This window comes from Anolis carolinensis, chromosome 1 (genome assembly GCF_035594765.1).
Source record: "Anolis carolinensis isolate JA03-04 chromosome 1, rAnoCar3.1.pri, whole genome shotgun sequence".
NCBI lineage: Eukaryota > Metazoa > Chordata > Lepidosauria > Squamata > Dactyloidae > Anolis > Anolis carolinensis.
Window position 1 is genome coordinate 343,883,054 of NC_085841.1, and position 26,701 is coordinate 343,909,754.

The 26,701-nt window shown below is 38.5% G+C and overlaps 1 protein-coding gene across 1 annotated transcript in view; it reads left to right on the plus strand.

Moving 5' to 3' along the window:
• Positions 1-24,916, plus strand: part of c1h14orf132 (chromosome 1 C14orf132 homolog) — an 89,267-nt gene extending 64,351 nt beyond the window's left edge. The window contains exon 3 of the mRNA XM_008109994.2: positions 23,241-24,916. Coding sequence (XP_008108201.2) covers positions 23,241-23,465 — 225 coding nt within the window. The 3' untranslated portion in view covers positions 23,466-24,916. The remainder of the gene's footprint in view (positions 1-23,240) is intronic.
• The last annotated feature ends 1,785 nt before the right edge of the window (positions 24,917-26,701 follow it).

Here is a 26,701-nt window from a genome sequence, read left to right on the forward strand (position 1 = left end):
TAGTAGAAAGTTTTCCCAACCATGCCCCCCAAAACGTTGATACCAAAAACCTTATAATTTGTGCAGATTTTGAGATTTTTGTGAATCCAGTGTGTACAAAAATGAGGAGAATTGCATGAGATTAGGAGGGCCATTGCTGTCCCCATCATGTGCCACTTTGTTTTGTGGTGGAGTTGTTTTATGTTGCCAATGGTCCAATGGTCCATAGCACCATCAGCTGTTGCCAATGGTCCAATGGTGCTATGGAGTTTGAGGATGCACAAATAGAGGGCATAAGGGATAAACATGCTGAGATGAAGATGCTTCAAGTAAATTCTTGTTAGGACTGCCTTCCATCTGGAAACCTATGTCCTCATTGTGACAGAGCATGTGGATCCCGAATAGGTCTCCACAGTCACTTACGGACCCACCCCCAAGGTTCTACCCCTTTTATTTATTTGTGTCAGGAGTGACTTGAGAAACTGCAAGTCACTTCTGTGTGAGAGAATTGGCCATCTGCAAGCATGTTGCCCAGAGGATGTTTTGATGTTTTTACCATCCTTGTGGGAGGCTTCCCTCAGGTCCCTGCATGGAGCTGGAGCTGATAGAGGGAGCTCATCCATGCTCTCCCCAGGTGGGATTCGAACCAGCAACCTTCAGGTCAGCAACCCAACCTTCAAGTCATCAGTCCTGCCGGCGCAAGGGTTTAATCCACTGCACTACCAGGGGCTCCTACCCCTGGAAGACCATCATACTCGCCCATAAGTGATCTCCTATAGATAGATGTGGTACAGTTGGCCCTGCATTCATAGATATAGCAGTCAAAAGAGTCTTGTCAGAGGATATCAGTTTGGAAGTAAAGAACTGTGTGTTGGATTTCTCCAAAGTGTCACTGTTTGGCTATATGGGTTCCATCTACTGTCTTATAGTGTCCATGGTATCATTTGTTATTGGTTTTGGAATCCACCATGTTGATCTTTTAATCATATTTATGAATTTAAAATTCTTTCTCACTCAGTTGGTGATAGCAGTTGCCAACTGCAGAATAAAGGATTTTGCTTTGACTTGCTCAGAAACACTATGTTTCCTTGCCATTTCCAAGGAAGGCTGGAACTGGGATGCAAAAAAAGACAGATATCCCCCATTTGTTTGCTGTGCGATGTAAAGATTAAACCAGGAGGAGGAGCTCTAACCATGCCAGCACAAAATTATAGCACTTGCTGACAATGTGGTAGTTGTCTATGGCAAGGTAGAGGAGCTATGGTGATTCCTGTTTGGATTTGTTTTTATCTCAAAAAATGAGCGAAGCACACATTCCACACATAATTTGAGTTCCATTTAACTATCTGTTTAAATAGTCTGCATAAATGTTGTGTAACAGACAAAAATGTATATACTTAGACTTCCACTTGATCCTTTCTTTCAATGAAGGTAAGATTTTGAGAAGAGCAAGGTGAACCAACCATCCTATGAAACTTTAGACAACTGTGAAAAAAGTTCCTTAACTGGACTACAGCACCAAGAATCACTGCGCCAGTAGAAAGACCTCTGCAAACTGAAATCTTTTTTAAAATTTCGCCTCCTCTCCACCCAGCTTTGCACAATATGACATTTTCTGCAAGCTACAGATTTTTTTTCCATTAAAAAGCAAAGACTAAGGATATGAAAATACAGTACGAGCCATAGCTATAAATTACACAAGTTCTGCATGGAGCTGAAGTTTGAGGATGAAATGAGAAGGTAGTTGCCCTTCTGGAAATAATTCAGAATAACCTTTACAGGAAAATTCTGTATCTACCCAAGGGCACCCCGTCACATATTTAAGAATGGAAGGAGTGTTGCTCTCAATTGGTATAAGTGTTCACCTGACATTGTTAACATATTCTAAGGAGCTCAACATCTTCTCAGAAGGCTATTTAATTAAATCCTGTTATTCCTACTAAGAGAGCGGGGGAGTGGACTGTCCCATATCTTGCAAATATATTCCCTGGCCTCGTTAGAGCATATTGAGCCTTGGGACATTAAATAAAAGAAGTAGGATGTCAATTGAGATGCTGGTCTGATTCAACATTTGATCTTCTCAACATGGTACCCACATTTTAAGAAAAACTAATTCATTTCAGTCTTTAGCCTTAGCAGTGCACAATTAAGGGAGGCATTTAGTATGTCTTACTCATGACCTCCAAGATTTTATTGGGAGTTTTCTGAGAAAACCAGAAGACATCCGATTGTGATCAATGCAGAAAAAATATGTAAAAACATGCAAGCTAGGAGAGGCTGCAGCAGCTGACTTTTGTCCGAACCTTACTAAGAAAGGCAAAAAAGCTTTTATTGGCATGATTTCTTCAGAGGAGGTTTACCATTTTCTTCCTCTGAGATTGAGATATTGTGACTTTCCAAAGTCACCCAGTGAGGTTCCAATTTGAACTCTGGTTCTCCAGAGTCCAAATCCAGTATATAAACCACAACACCATTCTGGCTCTCTACCGTTTTATAGCTATGTAATAACATCAGAAGCACTACTGTACTAAGGTCTTTTACGAATTTGAAATGCTGTGTATTAATCTGCATTTGTCACAGGCAGAAAACAGTCTTGGACATGACCTTCAGTGGGTTTATGATATTCATGAATTACAAGACTGAGGTGGTCCTACAAAGCTCCATAGCAAATGTAGCTGAAATTGTCTATATAACCCTGTTTGTATATAACCCTGATATATACAAAAATGAGTCAAAATGTCAGCATTAACAGGCAGATTAATTTTTCTAATCTAGAGCCGGGCCACACAGTCACAAAGATGAAAAACTCAGAAATTATGTAAATCCACTTATGGTTTGGAAAAATAGATATTTTGTATGTTAAACAGCGTGTGAAGAAACTGCAACTTATTTTTAAAAGCGAATTATCATTGCTGATGGTTTCTAGGATTTTCTAAGCCAAAAAGAGGCATTCAAATAGAGGACAGGGGGCCACAAATACATCAATGGAAGCTGTATCAAGGACCACACTTTGGACATCTGTGGCTCGGATGAGCCTTTTCTTTTTGTTTTGTTGTTCATGTATGCTCAGCAAGGGAAACCTTGCTTGCTATAAGATCAGCTAGAGTAGAATTCCGCATTTTCCCAGATCAAGCTTTATTATTTATTTATTTATTTATTTGCAGCATTTATATTCCGCCCTTCTCACCCCGAAGGGGACTCAGGGCGGATCACATTACACATATAGGCAAACATTCAATGCCTTTTAACATAGAACAAAGACAAGACAAACATAGGCTCCCAGCGGGCCTCGAACTCATGACCTTCTGGTCAGAGTGATTCAACGCAGCTGATTGCAGCTGGCTTGCTGTCTTATATTGTTTATTATAAACACACTGCTGCAATTTGATAATGAAATATCGTATTCTTCTATTCCCTCGGTGACAATGCTGCTAATAATTACCCCGTCGAGTAAGACAGAGTTCAAGGAAGACAAGGTAGTAGGGCAATAGTTTGTAAAAAAGGGAGGGGTCTTTTTCAAGGGCTATTTTGACTGAGATACGCCTGTAGTATAACATATTGAATGAGGATGTCAACTTATAATTCACCATTTAATTCAGCTGGTTGACTCAAGTAGGGATTACCATAGAGTTCAAATGTATCATAATATCAAACATTGTCATTGTCATTATCATTATCATAATTGCAATGCAGTGGGCCATTGGTATATCCACTAAGATTTGGTTCCAGGATCCCAGTAGATATACCAAAGTTCATGGATGCTCAAATCCCATTATATACAATGGCATAGTAAAATGATGTCCCTTACTGTATATAAAATGGCAAAAACAAGGCTTGCTTGTTGAAATATTGCTTGCATATTTTCAAGCCATGGATAATTGAGTCTGTGGATGCAAAATCTGTGAATAAAGCCATATAAAGGTAAAGGTTTCCCCTTGACGTTAAGTCTAGTCGAGTCCAACTCTGGGGGGTGGTGCTCATCTTCATTTCTAAACTAAAGAGCCAGCGTTGTCTGTAGACACCTCCTGGGTCATGTGGCCGGCATGACTGCATGAAGCGTTGTTACCTTCCTGCCGGAGCAGTACCTATTAATCTATTCACATTTGCATGTTTTCGAACTGTTAGATTCATAGCAGCTAGGGCTAACCATGGGAACTCACCCCCTTCATGGATTCAAACGGCCGACCTTTTGGTCAGCAAATTCCACAGCTCCATGGTTTAACTTGCTGTGCCACTGTGGCTCCTATATGCACTATACAGCCATGTTAAATCTCTTTGTTTACTATTGTAGCTTGCTATCCAACAGCAATTTCCAAATTGTTCCTGTTTGATTAACCAGGGTACTGGGTCTTAAGTCCACTCCACTCCACCATTCTGTTTTTATTATAAATTGTAAGCGTTTGCCTGCCAGGGAAGCAAACTCTGAAATCAATGACCTAATTATGCATGACAATCGTTAGCCCAGTGAAACAGGAGTCTGCCTGACAACATCTGTTTTGAGAAAGCCCAGTGCTGTTACTGTTTTAAGCTGTTGCATTTGGAAATGCAAATGGCAGCACTAATTAGACAGCCTTTTTTTCCAGCAAATCCGGGTCGGTCTGTTTCTCTGTGAAGGTCAGAGGCAAGATGCCTGGCAGACTTTCAAAAGAGCTTGGCATGGTATGCCTGATGTGTTGCAATCCTCAGGATTCAGATTCCCGAAAGGAAAATTTGCAAACACATTTCATGGAAAAAAAAGTAGCCTCGTAAAGCATATTCAACATTGTTGTACTTTGAACACCTAGCTAGAGCCTCTGATGGAACCAGTGGTTCAAAAATCTTTGCGACGGGAGGTATCCTCTTTTCACAAACTACTCCATGTAACAAAGAGGAAAGAAGTGAGGATTTTGTGAAAAGTCGGGCGTCAATCTCTCCATCCCTCAAACATATAGTGTTGTTGCTAGTTGTTCTTGTTCTTGTTGTGTACCTTCAAATCCTTTCCAACATATAGCAACCCTAAGACAAACAGAGAATAAGACTTGCCCAGGGTCACCCAGTCGGCTTTCATAGCTGAGTGGGCATTCAAACCCTAGTCTCCAGAGTTGTAGCCCAACAATTAAACTACTATACCATGCTGGCTCTATTAAAGTTGGCAACATTTATTTCTCTCTAAATGGAGTTGATCGAGGATTTCATATTCACACAAGAAGCCTAAAATGCTCAGGAAAGAGTCTTTGTTGACTCTGTACAGCATATTTTATATATGCGAGCACTGGGTATTTTAAAAAGGTGAAAACAGTTTCTTTATCTCTCTAGTATTTGCCACACACCTTGAAAGCCAGTTCTGGGGGGGGGGGACAGGAATCCTTCCTCTGAGACAGTTTTCAGACAACGCAGAGAGCTAAAGAGAAGGAAGAAAGTCCCATCACAGCTGCCAGCACATCGTTAGAATTAGGTCACAGATTCAGCAAAGAGATCCGTGTGTGGAAGCTTATTTTCATATGCATCCTTCCTGGATAGAAAAGAAATCACTTGAATTTTAATTCATGTTGAACTTTGCTTTGGCAATTCTCAAACTGTTTATTGACCTGTTGTACAGTGAAGGTGTGAGAAAAGAGTTTGTCAGTTACAAGAGAGACGTTGTACAAACCTCAGTGGATTCCTTCTACTAACCTCAGAGGTTTCCCCAAATCTCCATAAGAGTCAAGTGGAAGTTGATTGGTTCTACTTTGTCTACATGACAACCATCACTTGGAGAATGAGATTATACCTCAAACCATCAATTCACTTTTAATATGTAGGATCCCACTTTGTGTAAAACCTTCTGTTTTAGGATTATAGAGCTAGGCAGAAAATCTAATCCAGCTCCTTACTAATGTAGCAAAACCTTAGTTGTAGCCTTTCTGACCTTGTACATTCTCTCTTCCCAGTTAGTTGACTTAGTCCATATTTCAATATAAAAACAGCAGCTTCAAAACTTGCATTGGTAAATTATTACTATTTTCCTTACATACTTGTTGGTGGGAAATACCCATTTCCAAATACCTCTTACAGAAACGTCATCAAGGCTTCTCTCTGTGTGTGCATATGTGTAAGTTAGTGGTTGAAAAGGTTATTTTTATGCAATCAGATTTTGTACAAAGTATGTCCTTGAGCAATCCGAATGTATTTTCCTTTCAGTTTGTGCAATAGTGATAAGAAAGGTTTTTGTTTCATTATATAATGCTTTGCTAAGGGCTGGGTATATTTTCTGAATTGAATATCTTTGTGTAAAACTGAATGCATATATTCTGAAAAGCAGTATTTATTCAGTTATTGTTTAGAACTGTAGGTCATAATTCTTCAAAATAACTAAACTATCCATTTACAGTGGCGCTGCCTTTATTTTAAATGTCATGACCTTCTCCCCCCTAAGCAGATTGGCTTTTTTTCTTTTGTTGAGGCTTTCTATACCACCCTTCATAATATTTATCATAGGACAGATTGCAATGCAAATTAAAACAAAACAACATCCCAATGAGCAATTAAATCCAATAAATAACCAACACAATTAAGAATAAGTTAAAATAGTAATGAAAACATTTCCATTGCCCGAAATGCTGTATCTTTCCAGTACTTAAAATCCAAACCATTTAATGCCTCAGTTGAATGGCCATTGCTCATTTCTGGTTTATTCTGTGAAATTTTTCAGTGCTTCCTTTTCTCCCCTTTTCTCAAAATCACAAGTGTGGTTTTGCATATATAAGTACAGTATTCCCTGTCTGGAACAGCCTTCTGGCTGCAGCACATGCCATGTGCCTAATTGAATAAAAACATATTTCATTGCTTCTGGGGGTGTCAAACATTCATAAACAGGAGTAGGGGTGTGCACAGATAGTGTGAGATTTATTGGTAGATCTCTGTATGATTTGTAATAGGTCTACAAGGGTTTCTTGCTCCCTGATGTGTAAAAATATGCATGTAAAATGCAAGTGCATATATTTATTTAGAGCATTTATAAATCGTTAATTTAAGAGTTCCCTAAGCATTATGTTGCAAATTCACTCCAGATTGATCATGATGGCACCACTCACCATCATAATGCTGTGTTGTTATCTACACAGACTAACCAGGCCAGCATCACATAGGTTTTGCTGGTCCAGCCTGTTTTCAGCCAGCCAATGGAAAGCCTGCCGAGCATAGCATCACTTCTGCTAAGGTCAGGACCAGCTGGCCAAACAAGTGATGAACAAGGAGTTGCCTCACCCTGTGTTAATTACAAAAAGAAGTGGGATGGCACAACTTCTGTCATGTCAATGACTGAGTGGGCACAATCAGACCCAATAGAGCTATCCACACAACAAAAGAATGTGAGGTCATTCTGGAATTTCCAGAAAACACTGGACTTTCCCCCAACTTTGCTAAGCTTGAAGCAAAGTCAAGTTGGAGCCAAAAAAAGATAAGTCTCCCTGAAAGTAGTGGTACATTGTCTGGTCTACCAGCATTGATTTTGAGTGAATCTACCTCATTTTGCTGTTGTAGATGCAACCTCAGAGGCCACAGCTGTAACAAATGACATGGAAAGAGAGTATCTCACCAGTTACTGGGACCAAGGCACAATGCACGTGTTACTAGATGCTGTTCTCTATCTCAGTAGTAAAAACTCAAAGCAGATAAAAACTGGAGGGGAGGGGATGATGAGGGTGATATCCCTGCCCTTTTACTTATCTTTCAGTCTCGTTATTCCTAGCCTGTAAAGTGGTTTTCTTTGGGTCACATCTTTATGCAGCTGTGCCGAGCAGTTATATTTGTATATTTAACCTATAGCGCATGTGGAGAATGTAGTCCCTGGGGTCAAATCAGCACTAGAGACTTTCCCAGATGTTTATACCCTCTTCCCCATGGGACCATCTTTGAGTGATATGAAGATGGTTAAGTAGATCCAGCCTTGGAATGTTGAGAAAGGAGGATGAATATGCACCAGACCCATTGACACTACATAGGTATAAATTATACAATATAATAATAATAATAATAATAATAATAATAATAATAATAATAATAATAAACAACTATATTTATATATGACCCCCCTCCACACACACACACACATCTACAGGAGATATATTCCAAAAACCCAGTGGATCCTTCAAAATGTGGATAATAGCAAAACCTATATTTTGACTATGCCTGGATCGTAAACAAACCATAAACTCTCACTAGAGGATCTAGAGAGACCCAAAAACTCCTCTAGGGGTTGGGGAGGAATATTTTTTTGTTGTGGGCAAGTAAATTCATGTCTATAGAATTCATGGATAAGTTCAACTATTTAACTGCAATACTTCTGTCCCATTGAATCTTGGGATTTACAGTTTTGACAGGGGATTGGTCCAGAAGGTGTTGGCCATTGTCTTCCTCTGGCTGAGATTTCTGGGAGTTGTAGGGCAAAACACCTGGGGACCCACAGGTTGAGAACCACTGTTCACACAATGTCTAACCATGTGGATTTGGGGAGCACAGAAATTGGACATGTGTGAAACACCATCCTCCCATTCATATTCCCAAATGTTAAGAGGCAGTGTATCTAATATCAGAGGTAATATACAGCTCTCATGATCAATAGCTAGGAATTTGTCTACTCTTCCCCCTTTAAAGGCACCTAATCTAGTAAACTGGTAAACCGAATTCACATGATATAGAAGTTTATCATTAAAAACTAGCAGCAGCAACAGTGTTGCTGTTGCTAAACCTTCTAGATACGCCTCTTGATATATGATCCAATTAGATGCTTAAGCTAACAACATATCTGGTGATTTTAATTAATATCCACAAATCTAGAAAGAATCCAAGCAGAAGCCTTCATTTTCGATCTGTACATTTCAAATATAATTGAAACACCAGGGGTGGCACATTGAAGATATTGGTGCCAAACATTTAGAAAGGAGAAAGACTTCCAAAAATAAACATTTGGCACATACTGAGCTTTTAAAAAAAGAATTCCTATGTGAGGAGCTGGAAACCAAAGAACTGATTCAGTTCTTCATTTTTCTCTTTGGTCTGTGAAAACAGCAGCATTTCAGGAATTAATTTTCCCCCATACCTTGCTCTCCTACAATAGAACTACCCCTTAAATGCAGTTTTGACAAGGTATTATTTTTTTCATTACAGGTACATGAATACTTTGAGGAATGGAGAAGCTTAGCAGTCTTATCTTTCTTTTATAGATAAGTTTCTGAAGCACTGGAGGATGATAATAGGGAACGTGGCTCATAATAGCTGGTCGGAGAAGCACACAGACGCATTTGTAAATAGATGTTTCTGCTCAAAATATCTATTTGAACAGTACTGCATTGTTGGTATTGAAACATAAGAGGGGATGCTAGCTCAGGTCTAAAGTACTTCTAGTCTTGTGCAGGGATCATTGAATTGATCTGTTATCTTGTTTTTGTGTTGCTTACTATCTTAAGTTTGTCAAGTCCCATTTCTATACCAGTTTTCATTTTTTAAAAGAACCATATATGAAAATCTATATGCATTTTGTGCATGTTTCTCCTATTATTCGGATTTTTCAAATGTTGATGTTGCTCACGTCCAATTCAGTTCAGCAGCCATCTTTCAAATGATTTTTATTGGATTAGAGTGCAGGCTTTAGAAACATAAGAGGGTAACCCATATTAGTAAAAGCAGATGTGGAGAAACACAGGAGGGGTATTGTGGGTATTCCCTCCTTAGCAAACAGCAGTCATTCCTTGGAGAGACCTTCCCCACCCCCAAATTATGTGAGCATTTTGGATCCTCATTACTCAAAATCATTACTTTGAATCGTTACTCTTCACTTGACTTTTTGATCAATATCACACCATTCCATTCCCTGTGGTATACCCATTATTGTTTCTATCATTCTTGAAGGAAATTGTGCAGTAGCAATCCCAGCAATTGGCAGAATTGCTATTTTATTTAATATTGACTTAATTGGGACCCAGAATTAATCCACTCATTTGTGTGGCATTTGAATTAATTGACTTTCCAGTCTACATGGCCTTTTGGACATGATTACTTGAAGGTATAAATGTGGAAAATGTAAGACCCTATTTTTAGCCTGAATTTACAAGTGTGGGAAAAGAACAAAGACATTCATTATGAACTATTATTGTTTTTAGGCATTGCACAGACAAACCATTCTCTATGAAATAGGAACACACCAGCATTGCCCTTCTTCCTATCACACAGTCCCCTAATAGCACTCTAGCTGAACCACCTTGTAAACTACTCCTCCCTACTTGTACTTTGCCTTTCCTGATGCATGAACCTTCTTATTTTTAACTGGAAGAACTGTCCAGATATCCCCATTATCTACCATTTCATTGTTTTAGTTAATATAGGATTTCACAGTTGTGCAGTAACACCACTCCAGGTTGCTATAAACATACAGTATTCATCTCTCCCTATTTCCCATAATAATTAATATGGGTGGCAATGTATTTATTGCAAATTCCAGCTTAAAATACATTTGTTTATGTAGCCAGGTGCTGGTGTAGTTATCAATGGGAAACCTAGTTTTAGGGTCCTGGGGCCACAACAGCAGAACTGTGAGAGTTCCCAGCAATGATTGTGTTTGTCAGTTTGAATCCAGCACACAGCATCATAATTAAAGCAGTGCATCTACATTCACAAGAAATCTCTTGTTAACAATGTAGGTAAACACACAAAGCAGTAACCTTTCCAAAATATCTCTGAAGTATATGACATCTGAATGGAATGCTTGGACAACAAACGAACAGAAAAGAATAGCAGTAGAATTACACAAGGCCGGTCTTTAGTACATCAGGTTAACCACCAGCTGCAGTAAATCTTCCCAGTCAAAAGGTTGGCAGTTCGAAGTCTGAGTCAGGGTGAACTCCTGACCTTTAGCCCAGCTTTCGCCTATCTAGCGATTCAAAAGCAAAAATGTGAGTAGATTAATAAGCACCACTTTAAAAACCGGGGAGGTATTTTAAAAAGGCACACAGAAAAAAATGCCGGCAATTCATCAAAAAGGAGAAAGTTTACGAACAAAGCTCTTCAGCAGAGATGGAGCAATAGCATGGGAAAATCCTATATGTACCATTATTCTATGTACAATTATCTGTTTTTTCTGTGTATAAATGACATTGAATGTGTGCCGCATATGTATGTTCTGTGATCCGCCCTGAGTCCTCTTTGGGGTGAGAAGGGCAAAATATAAATAATATAAATAAATAAATAAATTTATTATATTTATTTATACCTCATTTTTTTCTCTTAAAAAGACCCAAAGCAGCTAACAATGCCAAAAACAACAAATATCAAATTTAAAACATAAAATTAATAAATCAACAAAATAGGATTAAACATGGAAACTATTAAAATAAATAGTTAAAACCATTAACATACATAAAACTGTACACAACATTCCCTAGCTCAGTCTTAAAAACTTTCTTCTTTAAAATAACTACGTGGAAAAAAACATCTGTCAAGAACAATCAAGATCAGCTTTCAATAAAGAAGAGCTGGAAGAGAAAATAAGCAGAACATGAGACAATATAAGAAGGAACAAGGAGATATAACTATTCGATTCAAAATTAGGTTTGTTATAGAGAACAGGGAAATGCAGTGGAGAAAGGTAATGCCCATAACATGCCCACACCACCATGTACCGTGATAGCAGCACTAGTTATTACACCAGTGTCAATGCTGAAATGAAGGGTTTTCAGGAGCCTATTCACAGTTTCCCCCATGAATTAAAACATGCTGCCAAACTATGAGAAAGCCTGGAATGCCACTGGTATGTCATAATATTGTGTGATAAGCAGCAAGATCACACAATGTTAAACAGCCACTAACGTGCATCCCAACCCTCGTGCAACAATGTCCAAAAACAGTAAATGCAGTAATAAAACTCCTTTTCTTGAGGAAGTGAATCTATTAGTTCTAGTTAAAGAACCAGGTATCCAAAAGCACAGTTATAGTAGTCTTTTACTTGAATAAAAAACACACATAGAGACCTCTGTTCTTTCCCAAATAAGCAGAAAGGCTTTTGTTTCTCCTTTGTTGCAGTAGTATACAAATGGCCTTCCCAGTCTCACATCCTGGCCTGGGGGAATCCTTTGTTCAGAGTCGTCAGCTGTCCTTGATTGATACATGTCTGGAATTCTGTTTTCAGATTGCTGCTCCTTATTTACTGTTCTGATTTTGGAGTTTTTTAATACTGGTAGCCAGATTTTGTTCATTTTCATGGTTTCTTCCTTTCTGCTGAAATTGTCCACATGCTTGTGGATTTCAATAGCTTCTCTGTGTAGTCTGACATGATAGTTAGTCTGACATGATAGTTGTTGGAGTGGTACTCAGTATAACTACAACCTATATATACTACTCCCATTCATTTACTACAACACCTAACTACAGTGCCTTAACTCTTTTACAGGTGGTTAGGTCATAGGTATTAACTGTGCCATGACTTAGAAAATGTCAGGTAATTTCCAAATCCTGACAGTAAAGATACTCTTTATATGCATATACATATGCACATACACACAAATATAGCATCAACTGCACAAACATATATAGGGGGAAATTGTAACTTTCCACAGCTCAGTTCAGACAATGTAAGGGTGAAGTTGCCATGCCATTCATATTAAATGAAGTAGATCTCTTGTGACTTTTCCCCCTCTGAGGCTCTAGTTGAGAGATAAGCTTTCCATATTGTTTCTGTAATGCAGCCTAGAGATGGCTTTTTAAAAAGGACATGGTTTAGTCATTTTAGGGAGGACTGCATGCAAATGGTTGTGCTTTGAAAAAAAGTTATTCAGGAAACTGAATGAAGCAGGTTCATGATAGTCCAGAAATAGTCTAATCCATCCATTTCTATTTTAGTGATCCCTGAAAAGTTACATTTCAGCTAAGCAACATCATAGTATGGTCAAAATGGCAAAAGTTATGAACAAGAAAGAGCACATGAGTGAATAAAGACTACAGCAGTATGTTTTTGCTTGGGATTACTGCCAAATTTCCCCTTTTACCAGGATTAAGAACAAAAGACCCTCACAAAAATGGAAAAACCATGAGTAAAAAACCCTGTATTTTTAAATTAGGGTCCTCCACCAGGTTAAAACTGGAGGACCAACAAATACACAGGAGGACCTATTTATTTATTTATTATCTTTATTTATCCCCATCCTTTCTCCCCGTGGGGACTCAAGGCGACTAACACTCCACACTAGGCAAGTTTAAAAGGTGCAATACAAAAGTTAAAAAGCAATTAAATAATAGCAGTATGGTAAATACAAAATTAAAATACAGTAGCATTTAATTATTTTTTTTAAATTTATTTACAGTATTTATATTCCGCCCTTCTCACCCTGAAGGGGACTCAGGGCAGATCGCATTGTACACATATAAGGCAAACATTCAATGCCATATAACATAGAACAGAGACAGAGACAGACGCAGAGGCAATTTAAACCTTCTCCAGCTTCCAGCTTCCTGAGGGTATGCTCGATTCTGGCCACAAGGGGAGCAGCTGCTTCATCATCCACTGCAATGGGAACTTCCTCATTCCAATGGCGGCTGGATGATTTTTATGGTGTCATAAATTATCCTCCCCACATATAAGTGGTACCTAAATTTCTTACTTGATAGATGCAACTATCTTTCAGGTTGCTTAGGTCAGCAACAAGCAGGGGCTATATTTTATTTTATTTTATTAATTGTCGGGTGCTCACCCCAACACGGGCTGGCCTCAAACTCATGACCTCTTGGTCAGAGTGATTTATTTCAGCTGGCTGCTAACCAGCCTGCGCCACAGCTCGGCCCATTTAAAATCCACAGTATCCTCTGAATTAAAAACCACAGCACACGCTGAACTGATCCTAGAAACCAGAAGGACAGCAGAGGGGGGCATTCTGGCTTCCCTGGGAAGAAGGGAGTTCCAGAGTCGAGGAGCAGCCACCAAGAAGGAAGGCTTGAGAAGGAAGGCCCGCTCTCTTGTTCCCACCAACCAGGCTTGAGAAGGGGATGGGACTGAAAGAAGGGTCTCTCCTGAAGATTTCAGGGCTCAGGCAGGTTCATACAACAAATGCCTAGAAACCAACAAATACCTAGAGAAGTATTCTCTCTAGGAATCTCTGGTTTTCTGCTGGAAGATGACCATAGGCTTGACCTCGATACAGAAATACATTTTTTTTTATCTTGCATTTTTTTAGTTTGCTTTTGTTTTTATTTAGGGGATTTTAGATATACATAATTATGCACACATGATATAATTATACATACATAGTATACATGTATTATGGGCATATACATAATGATATATCTTGGATATGGGACTCAAATCTAAACATTAAATTCATTTATGTTTCATATTCACCTTAAACCAAGCTAAAGGCCATCAACAATATTGAAAATACAATGTTTTTATTAAAAATAGTGGAGGCTAAAATATTTTCCTAATTCCTATTTGAATCAGAATTGCTGGCTTTAGAGCTCTTTTGGCTGTATGGCTTTTCAAACAAACTTCCTTCGTTTCTCTTGCGTGTGTTAAAGTGCATTCCTTCCATATTCCTTTGGGTGGAAGTAGTGATTCTACCAGTTGAGAGATACGTTTCTCTGCACATCATGAATTATTGAAACAGACTACTCTGCATGTCAGTAAGCTTTGTTTATTTTCTTTAAGAGATGAAACATCTGCAACTCCTATGAGGAAAGATTCCCGGTATTTGGATACTGTTTGGCTATTTTAATCAAATCATTTGTATGTCCCAAGGCACACTTTCAAAGGATTAAGTTGGATTCCCCCAACAATCTCTGTTTAAGAACAGATTGAGAGAGATTTTTATGCAGCAGATCTTATTCAAAGCTAATGGAAACAAAAGTGACAATTTGGTGCCAGACAATATACTCTCTCTGTGTATATATGAGACCATGTAAAAGTTGCTTTTACGTTAGATGTTGTGTCTGAAGCTATTTTATTCCATCTTAATTCAGCCATTAAAAATGATCTCTGGACAGGTTATTGCCAAATCTATTAATTGTTAGCACCTTCAGATTGTTTTCTAGATCGATAATTACTACATTAAATGGCTCTTTAAAATAAACATATCCTGGGAACAAGCAGTGAAGATATATTTCTCTTGCTTCCTTACACTTTGGAAATGAAGGACACATTAAGAACAGGGTGCTGGCAAAATGTCAGAGCAAACAAATAAATTAAGGTGACCATTTTAACACCTTTATCTGGAAATAAAAATCTATGCATTGGTACCTGTGGGATTCTAATATAAAACAATAATTCAAACAGTATTTAGTTTGCTCTCCCTTAAGTAGAAATGTTTCTAAGTAATCCAGAGGTTTTAACAATGCTGAAATCATCACAGGCCGCTTTGTGTTTTCTGATTTGTATCTTTTACTTTCCAACCAAGATAGGTTTCATATCTATCATTTCCCTTTGGGGACCCTACTGTTTTTGGATGATTTATCGTGCAGCCTTGCCATTGGGTTTGCAATTTGATGCGGACACTGACTTAGCTATAAATTAGGATGTTGGAAGATGTTTCCCCAGGTGACTTCTTGGCAGGTGCTGCAAATAAAGTGTTTTCTGCCATCACCTGCAGCAAGTTACTCCACTCAGATTGGTAAATGTATTGTGACCTACTCAGCACTGCCCACATATCGAATAATTCAGCCCAAGAGTTGAGTGACTCCTCTGCTTGTCATAGAATATCAAAACACATTTCCTGATATGATTTGACTGAGCATCTTAGCTAGGAATACCGAAATGCTCACTCAAGTTTTATAGGCTGGTCTCCGATTTGAGGTTAACGGCACAGTAAGCATTCATTATTTCTGTAGCATGCTGAGCATAAAAGAATCTGCCTAACTGGATGAGATCAAAAATTAATCTTGCTTGTTTGCTGTAGTGCTCAGCCACAAGTTCAAAAAGTTGTTTTTTGAATTGCCATTCCCAGAATCCCCCAGACAGTTACATTGCTCCTAAAGAAGAAATGCGTCACTCAAAGAGAGGAGACAGCAATTTGCATATAAATTGCATGAGCTGATTTTTATGTGTAGACAGACATGTCTTTAGAAATGACTATAATTTGAATAGAATCTCTCCATAATGAGAACTTTTTTTAAGAAAGGAAAGGCAAGACATACCACATAATAGAGCAAATTATTTATACCTTACTTAGATTTGCGACTTTCTGGGTATTTATTTTCTGGATTATTTCCAGACAACATGATTCACAGCAAATATAGGTATCATGCAGGTTTTTTTCTATGTCAGGAGCAACTTGAGAAACTGCAAGTTTTTTTCTGGTGTGAGAGAATTGACCGTCTACAAGGATGTTTCCCAGGGGATGCCCGGAATGTTTTGATGTTTTTACCATCCTTGTGTGAGGCTTTTCTCATGTCCCCGCATGGAACAGGAGCTGATAAAGGGAGCTCATCCACACTCTCTTCAGGTTGGATTCGAACCTGCAACCTTCAGGTGAGCAACCCAACCTTCAAGTCATCAGTCCTGTTGGCACAAGGGTTTAACCCACTGCACCACCGGAGGCTCCATATCATGCGGGTAGAAGTGTAGATGTGGTTCACTCAGGAAAGTAGTAAGACCTACCATGCAAGCTGATTGTCCCGCATAGGATCAAGTGGGAGGATGAACTGAGAACTGTCATTTCTAAGTCTATTCAGGACTGGTTCTCAATTGTGAGTTATATATTAGATTTCCTCACATACTAAAATGTTATTTTTCCTGTATCTATAGCTGCTGTAAAGGAAAGAATGAAATTCTGTTTCAAAAAAACATGCATAGAATAGGTGAATTGAGTCCATAGTTGAAATTTCATTATAGAAAGAACTTCTGAGACACAAAGGAGCTCACTTTGCTACCAAAGGCAATAAAGCCTTTCTGCTTCTTGGCAGGGGGTTGGACTGGATTGCCCATGAGGTCTCTTCCAACTCTATGATTCTACATGCCATTTGCAGAAATCAGCTGACCTAATATTTGAATGTTAGAATTGTTCACTACACTTAATCATAGCAGGCTAGTTGTAGGGATGCAGGCTGCAGAAGGAACTGATATGTCCTCTTGCGGGAGAAGAGCGGTATATAAATAAATAAATAAATAAATAAATAAATAAATAAATAAATAAAGGAATCTTCCTTGGAGGAGGATAAAACCTCAGAAAGTTCCTAGGACACACCTTGAAATTGCACACAATGTGAGTTGGTGGGCTATATCAGTGTGAATGGTCGTTTTGCTCAAGACTCTAGTTGTCAGAGTTGCTTAATCCTTTTTGTGGGAAAGGGTTCAGCATGTTAGATAATTTCTTTAATGTGTTGTTGAAGGCTTTCATGACAGAATCACAATTTCTTCAATGCTTAGGCTAAAACTTGCTATAGAACCACAAAGTGCAACTCATTATGCATTCACCATTATTTTATGCTGGGAAGCTCTAAAGACTTTAAGCCTTGAATCACTTCTCAAAAATGAAGATTGTTTATGAAAGCCAGGATCATCCCAAGTTAGAGTCTTAAAAATCACCTCCGTCTGCCAGTGTGTTCCCTGCACTTCAAGGTATATTCCTAAGAAGCCCTGGGGCAAGAGATTCAGTAATTCTGCTCTCAAGCATTTGATTGTGACAGTTCTGATTGTAACCACCATTACCAATAGTACTACACTAAAAGTACAGTTTCCTGACCTATCTTGGAAGCTAAGCTGGGTCAATTCATATTAGTACCTGGATGGGAGACCATCAATGAATTCCAGATGTTGCAGACTATATTTCAGAGAAAGGAGCTAGAAAAACCACATCTGAGTATTCCTTGCTTAAGAAAATCCTCTGAAAGTAATGGGATTACCATAAGTAAACAGGTAACTTAAGGCACATTTTCTTACACAAGGAATTAGAACCTTTGAGATTGATGGCATTACTAATTCTGTCCTGAGCTCAGAAAAGTTATTGTCTTTAACTACAACTCCTAAAATTGTCCATCCATCATGTTGAGGTTCTAATTTCCTACACAAGCTCTGTTTCTGCACCTATTTTGAGTCCTCCGTATTCACATACATGTGGATTGTCAAATTTCTTTACCTTGGCCAGTTTAAAAAAATGGCATAATTGCACACTGAAAAAGAACATGCAGTAAATATATTTGCTCTTCTGGGTTTGCACATGTTCCTCCAGCTTCCGTCTTGCTGTTAATGATATCATCCTGATTCACAAAACTGAATTCAGAAAACTGGCCCAAATCAACATGTATTTTTGTCATGTAATCACTGTAATTTTGTCATGTATACACTTCATATAAGAGTTATACTTGCATATGTCAAGTACATGTGGCTTGTGGGATTCGACCCCCTCGAACTCCCAAAACCTTGGTAAGTACTGTAATTGCATTTCAAGCTTGCCAGATTTAAGTATACGTGAACTATATTCCTTGTAACAATGGTCCACAGAAATATCGGGGCACAAGACATGCCTACTGATTTTTTTAAAAATGTTTCCATAGCAACAAGTGTTTCATTAAAAAGAATTGATTGTGCAGACTCAAAGCTCCCTTGAGAAACTATTAGTCCTTCCTTTCCTTGGTAAGAATAGGCTGTCAAATTTTAAAGCTTACTTTCTTTTACATTCTTTGCGAGAAAGTTTAATGTTTTGTAAGTGTCATTTCTGGAAAATCTGACCCACTTTGGGAAAAGTGAACTGTAGTTGAATGTTTTGTGTAACATTTGTTCTTTGTTTTAGAAAAGATCTGGATGTAGTTTTCCAAATAAATATCAGTCCTTAGCATGATGATTTTCTGTATTTATAACTACAGTGATTTCTTTCTTTCCAGTTCTTCCCTTATCTACCATTTGTCCAGTGCTAAAAACATAGAAGCATGTTACCCCAGTTTTCCTCCACAGGCAAGAAGTTAAAATAAACCCAATTATGGCCTGCATAATAGTTATTTTTATTTAATTTCTCTTTTCCATTTCTCTTTTTGTGATTTCCTCTTTTCCATTATATTTCCAGATATTTCCATTACATTTTATGAATGCAGAAAATGGATTTATATATACAGACATCCCTTCACATTTGTAGTTTTGACCTTTACGAATTTGATTCATCATGGATTTGGTTTAAAATGTTATCTCTTCAAATATTTAGGTCCTTCAGTGCAATCTGTGATCATCTTCAGCTGGAAGTAGACCACAATGTCATACTGGAGAATTTACAATTATCTATGGAGAACACTGCTCTAGAAATCTCAAGATTCTCCAGTGAGATTCAGTGGTGAATGTCCAATGGAAGTTGACAATAGAGTCATGCTGGAGAATCTAGAAATTCCTAGAGAGATGTTCTCTCAAGTAAAAAGTCAACTGTCTCTGTTTATGCTGGAGGACTTAGAGATTTCTCAAGAGAACACTTCTCTAGAAACCTTTCAGTCCTATAGTGCAATTTCTATGGTCAGCTTCCAATAGAAATCAAGTACTGAGTAATGCTGGAAGACCCCAGAAATTCCTAAAGATTCTCTCAGGTTAAAAAAAAACCCAGCGATTTCTTTATTTGCACTTTTTGACTTTTGTAGGGGTCCTGTGTCTCTGACATCCAACAAATATGAACTGTAAATCTAAGCCCTCTTCAGCTATTTGGACACCTGCTTTCACCTGCACTCAAGAAAGTAGAGAGTAACAATGTCAAGAGGAAAGACCATCTATGGATGGAAGCATTCCTTGTCAGGAGAAGCAATAAGGTTTACAGATTATTTGGAGAACTTCCTCATATGGCAGAAGCTCTTCTTTTGAAGAAAAAAAAAGCTTTCAAATTTGGAAAGTGGAGATGGGGAGACCCTTAACTAGTGCATTCCTGTCGTGAAAGTCAGTTATCAAATGTTTCTGCAAAGTTACAGAAACAGTGGATTGTTATCTATCTCACTTAGCTTTTCCCCTCTTGACACAAGATCCTTTCAGCCAAAGGGCTTTCTCACCATCTTGTAACTGCCATAGATTGAATGTAGGACCTTTTGTATACAAAGCATATTCTCTACCATAGAAATGTGATCCCTTTGTCATGTAGTTGAGCTCTGGGTCATCTGTTACTGCTTGATGTTGAAAAAAATGAGTGTTTAAAAACAGTGAAACTACATTGTTGAAATTTTCCAGCAGCATTGGTATTGTATTATTCGAAATAGACATCAGTAAGCATAAATATAATTTCATTTGTTTCTCTAGATTTTTTTTTCTGAAGATTTTTTGTGTCTATAGTTAGTGTAGTTTAAACCCTTTTTTAAATAAGACGGTTTTTATTGCGTCTTGTAAAGGATTTGACATTGATTTCTTAAGATTTCTTACCAACCTTGGGGAAAGTAAGACATGCAGGATACAATTTAAGTGGAAAGCTGATGTCTTGTGGGACTTTGCAACAAATAGTGCATCACCCAATTATAAGAATAATCTTCTCCAAAGATTTCCTAGTAGAGACACTTTAGAAATTCAGTAGGTCCCTTTGGCTATGTGGTTGTCTGCACTTAAGGCTGTTTTTTGTCCCCCAACAAGCATTCCCAGCTCACTAGACTTGTAGGACTTTTCATAACAGTAATTCACATGGACAATTAAAAAGATTATTTCCATTCTACAGTACTTATATAGCTTCCTTAAGAAAAAACAGAAACTCGATTATTCAGATTTCTCACTTGATTTTTCTTATTATGTATTTGCTTCTGAGAGTTGTTGAAGTAATAAGTTACCACAGATGACTCTGGACAAGGGTGATCAAATCAATGTCCTTCACTTGTTGCAGATCTTCTAGCGATTCTAGGGTCTTTGTTAAAGAGTCCAAAAATCTAATATTTTGATGATAGACTAATTTTGTATAGATAACAACCCCATCAAGTATTTTTCTCTAATTCTCTTTGACAAAGAACAAATAGTGGGAGGGGTCCTCAACTTCATCAAGACCACAGCAACAGTAATATAAGTGATAAAGGATCTTAGCTAATTAGCTGTCGAGAAAGCTAATTAGCTAAGACCCAATTTATGCAATGCTTTTGATATAAAATAAAATAGCTGTTCAGAATTGTGGAAGGCAGTAACGGATAAGTGTCTAACATTAGCTAAACAAAACCTTTCAATTTTAACTATGTAGTCCTCTCGGCCTGCAAAATTTTAAGTTGAATTATACTGTGGGAACTGAGGTGAAAGGTGCAAAGTCTTCTGATAAGAACATAGCATACACACCTAATTTTAATTCTTTCCTTGCTGATCTTTCAGTATAGAAAGATGCAAACTGTGACTTTTTGTTGCAAATGTGATGATTGCAGAACCTTGTTAGCACAAGGAAATCATGGAATTTTTAAAATGCCAGGTTACTACTATACAGCAAAGTTACGAATGAAGAAAATGCGGGCAAGTACTCAGTTCAATACCCTCCCCCCAAAAAACTCCCAAAAGTTCCTCCTTACAGCCTCCAGGTCTTTCAGTCTCAGCTGGTTCATCTTATTGGACTCTTTCCCCTGAAGTGCCACAGATGTTTTTACTCTGTTTTCATTCCTTGACTTTGACTGTGAACTCATGGCATGAAGTTGTTCTGGTATCTTGAACACACCAGATATGGAGTCTATGAAAGTAACTCTTCAAAGAATTATGTGAGATGATGAACGTCTTTCAAGCAGCTGGTAGTAGTCTTCAAAGTGGTGATTTGTGACAGCTATACATCCTCTTATCAAAAGTCAATTCCCTTGGGGTCAAACCATCTCTGAGAAGATTCTTTTTCTTCTATGTGCAGTTGAGATGACTTGTGTATTTATGATGTGTGCATTGAAACCAATACCTCTGACATTTCACAGGAAGGCTCGGGAATTCTGTTGCCTGTGGCTTGAAGGACATTTTCTACATTCTTTACAGGAGGTGTGGACAACTGCATTTGGGAGAGATGTATTTTTACTTTATAGATCCCCACTGGAGCCTCTTTGACACATCCACAAAATGTCATTAGAACTGGCAAAAAAAAAATCAGTTTCAAGTCACAGTGTGGTCATACAAAGTTACTCTAAGTCTACTCCACAGTGGAAGGCCGGTCAGACAGCCCAGCTATGCCAAAGCCAGTTAAGTACAGCTGAGCATGGGCACCATTTCTCATCATCCCAGCACCCCCATTCCCCCGCCCCGCCCCCCCAAAAAAATGATGTAAAAGCATGCATGCCTTACTGTCACTGCAGCATCTGTACTTCCTGATTCTTGTATCATTAAGAAACAACAGACCTTTGGAGGGCAAAGTCTCATCTCCTCCAAAAGTCCATTATTTCCTAATGAAAGAATCAGGAAGTAGAGACCTTACAGTGATGGGGGAATTTATATTTATGTATTTATTTACAGTATTTATACCCCGCCCTTCTCACCCCGAAGGGGACTCAGAGCGGAGTATGAGTACCTTTGTGTGATCTTACCATGCAGTAATGGTATGGCATGCTTTATGTCAATCTGGGGGAAAATAGGGTGCAGGTAGCCTCAGGAAGCACTGCCATCCCACCTCCCTAGGCTGCCTGAGCCCAGGGAGAACCAGGTAGCTGTGGGGAAGCCATCTGAGATTGCACATGACGACTTAAGTTGCCAGCCTCCACTGCCAGAGCATCAGCAAAGATCCGCATCTTTGCTGGTGTTTTTTTAAATGCAAGGTCAAACTGGATTATAAGGCATACCCTGAGTTAAAAAGCATTAGCCTGTGTGTGTCAATTGAATACTCCAGGCTAATTTGAGTGCTACACTGGATGCAGTATAGATGCAGCCTGGGACACACTGTGCTGCTGAATTAAAACATAATATCAAGGCGATAGCATCAGTTCAGTTCAATTTTTTTTCCCATTTTCAGCTGGGTTTTTTTTCATCAGAATTAGTGAGTACTGTCCAGCATGGTTTGAGTGTTAAGCTTGGCCTGTAGACATAAGGGTTTTAATCCCTGTTCTTCTGTGGAAATCCTCTGGATGGCCTTCACCAAGTAAGTCCTTCTCAATCGCAAAGGAACACAAAGGCAAGCTCGTTCTGAATAAACCTTGCCAAGTAAACATGGTGATAGCTAGTTCACATCAGGGTCACCATGATTTGGAAACAACCTGAAGATAAACAACAGCAACAGTGGTTGCATCTCAAGGAGGTTCACGAGGATGTGGCTAACAGGACAAAAAAGTCACAGACCTTCTGATGTGGTTCACCCTTAGTTACAAAGCTTAGCTATACATCTCTGTATGTCTCTATGCTCCTCCTCATCTAGAGTTTTGACCTCATACTCTCTATTCTTCTTCCACAGATCCCCGTGATGGGAGGAGCCTTTATGGACTCACCCAATGAAGAATTTAGTACGGAGTATTCCTTGTTTAACTCCTCTGCCAATGTCCATGCAGCAGCCTCAATGCCAAGCCAGCCGGAAGAGGCATCTCGTTCCTCAAACGATGCCATTTTGTTATGGATTGCCATTATAGCCACGATTGGGAACATTGTAGTTGTTGGAGTTGTGTATGCCTTTACCTTCTGAAAAGAAAGGAGGATGGTCTGAAGAGGTGGAGGATTTCTTTGCTGTCTTTCATGAGTGCAGATGTGTATGTGTGTGTGAACAGACAGATAGATAGATGCGCACATACCTGTACAAAAATGTATATCTTTATAAATACATGTAGGTAGAGACTGTTTGTTACCTAAGACCAAGTTTAAAACAGGTGGCAAACATCTCAGCAGATATTTGGAAGCTTTTGTAAATGATGTCAGGGATGAAATGCCTAATATATAGCATTAACCAGCTAAATGTAAATTTAGTGTAAAAGGCCCATGTGAAAGAAAAGAGATGCGTGTTTGGCTTAGAGTCTGTTTTTCTGGTTGGTAAATTTGTTGCTCATTTTTTTCCTCTTGCAGTGAGATTATAGTATCTAATCTACTGCTGGAATGGAATTCAAAACATGTATTTGTGCAAATGTGCTACACCTCTTACATTTTCTGCCAACCTTATTCTCTTGCTCTCCAGAGACGAAAAGCAAGTAGGAATCTAAATCTGTTCTGTTTTGTTTGTAACTGGAAGGTTATGGCAAGGTGGCATGTAAGAAGTGGCATTTTCTTTTGTTCTTTACAAAGCCCTGCAAGTGAAAGGCACGTTATTCACAGAAATGTCATAATCAATCTGTTTGATATTAGAGGCCTGGTTTAGTTTGCTCACGCTTCACCTATCAGAGAAAGAAAATGGCACAGATTTCTAGAAAGCTTCTCCATCCAACTGTGTAAATTTAAACTTGCATACAGTCAGTGCTCCACGTTCACAGGGGTTGGGGGCACAGGACCTCTGCAAAAGTAGAAAAATTACAAGTAAAATTCCCACTGGATTTTTTTACTTGAAAAAAACATATCTCTGGGAAGCTTTAGGTCCTCCTTCATGACTCCATGGTCAACCGCCACTAGAATAACATAGAGATTAGGAGAGAGGCATTCTCTTTAATAAGAGATTACTCTAGGTCAGTGGTTCCCAATCTGTGGGTCCCCAGATGTTTTGGCCTACAATTACCAGAAATCTCAGCCAGTTTACCAGCTGTTAGGATTTCTGGGAGCTGAAGGCCAAAACATCTGGAGACCCACAGGTTGAGAACCACTACTCTAGGTGCTCCAATGTGATTAAAGAGCATCAAGCAGAAGATGATCATAGGGTCACACTGTAGAAGTTAGACATTCCTAGAAAACATTTTAATCAAATCTGTGAATAATCAAGTCTTCAAAAGGTAAACTCACAAATATGGAAGACCAATTGTACTGGGTGTAAAAGCATTGCATGGTATAAGTACTGGTCCCTATGTTGAAATATATGTTTTCAGTAATCTGTTTGATAGATCATTATGTTGCTCTTGAGTGGGAGAACATGATGGTCTTAATCTAAGGAGTTCTGTGCACCATTATGTGCACTCAGGTTTCTGTTTGTATTAAATACAACATGGAGTCTGTTCAGTACTAGAGATCTATAATAATTTAATTTTGTGTTTTCTCAGTTTCATAGAGATAGTTTGTCAAAGCAAAAGGTCTTCATTACTATATTACTCCTTTGAACAGGAGTGCTTCTTGGTGGAGAATCCCTAGTGCTACTAATGCAATAGCATTCTGCAGCTGTTCTATCTTTTCCTCTAAAACAGTGGATATCAATCTGTGTGTCCCCAGGTGTTTTGGCCTACAACTCCCAGAAATCCCAGCCAGTTTACCAGATGTTAGGATTTCTGGGAGTTGAGGGCCAAAACATCTGCAGACCCACAGGCTGAGAAACACTGCTCTATAACATAATAAAATTAAAAGATAGAAGTAGTGGGAAAACATGGGAAGGTTCCAAATGGAAGTTGGCATCATCTGGGTCAGTTATAAAATTTCATGAATAAGGCAGGATGATCAAATCATGAGAATCCTCCTCTGGAAGCACCAAAATGGTTTTAAAGAATGTCTGTCCTGTTGGATACCGTGAAGGATTTGGAGAAAGTGGGTCAAGGAAACTTTTACCTCTTTCTGTTGCCTTCACTGTGCCCTGTTTAAAGATTAAAATCAGGAAAAATTTCCTTCCTTGGACTACAACTGCCAGAATCATAAAAGTAGAAATTAATTTTTTGCATGATAAAGAAAAAGGTCATGACAGCAAATGTTCTAAAAATATCCTTCCAGTTTTTTGCCATTTATTCTTCTGCCATAGCCAAAAGTGAACCTTAACATTTCAGTGAAAATATCTTACACTGAAATTTTATATGTAATGAGACATTTGAGACTAGTAGTCTAATCCTATAGATTATTTTGCTGCGGTTCAGTGGAAAAACATACCCTGGGGCTAGAATCCTGAACACAGTTTTTGAGGATGCAATATCCATGGGAGGCAGTGAATAAATACTCATAGGACTGAGCTATGAGCCTTCTTACCCAAATAACTGCAAAGGTAAAGGTGTGCTCTTTTTTTAAAAAAAAAATCCTAAGAAAGTGCCATTAGATACAAAATGACAGCTAACAGCTATTTATACCCAATTTCTCAAATACACAAATGGAACAGTATAGCGATTGCATTGTAATTACTGTACACATTTCCACAGTTTAGATTTTAGGTTGCTACTTACAACATGCCAAAACAGGAACTGCATTGTCAAAGGGCAGTGTTTTGCCTATAATTTACATATGCTAATTCAATGGGGGATGCAAATTTAGAAGAAATTATTCTGGATCAAATAGAAATAGTGAGGAAGACCATAACTGGATCTGCATATTTCCATGGTTGGCCTACTGGTGGTTGATGTTCAAGGCTGCTGCTCTTCCTTCTTATGTTTTTTTTTTCCCTCTGGGGATAGGAAAATCTTGTCAGTTTTGCTTTTTCCCACACTTATTTTTTTAAAGTAGAGTTCATTTTATTCTGAATATGAAGACTTCTGTGCATTTTGGTAACTTCCTAAAATCCAGCTGTAACAAAGGGTGCATCTACTCTGTAGAATTAATGCACCACTTTAACTACCATGATTCAAGGCAATGGAATCATGGGAATTGGAATTTTTACGGTCTTTAACTTTCTCTGACATATAGTGATGATACTCCAACTCTCAGGATTCCATAGCACTGAGCCGTGACAGTTAAAGTGGTATCAAACTGTATTAACTCTACAGTGTTCGTTTCTCTGCCCTTGCCAAACCAGTGGGCACCTTTTTTCCCTCCATGGAAAGGTTCTTGGCATACACTAGAAATATTGCTATTTAAGATGTGGTGTGTCTCAGAAAATAA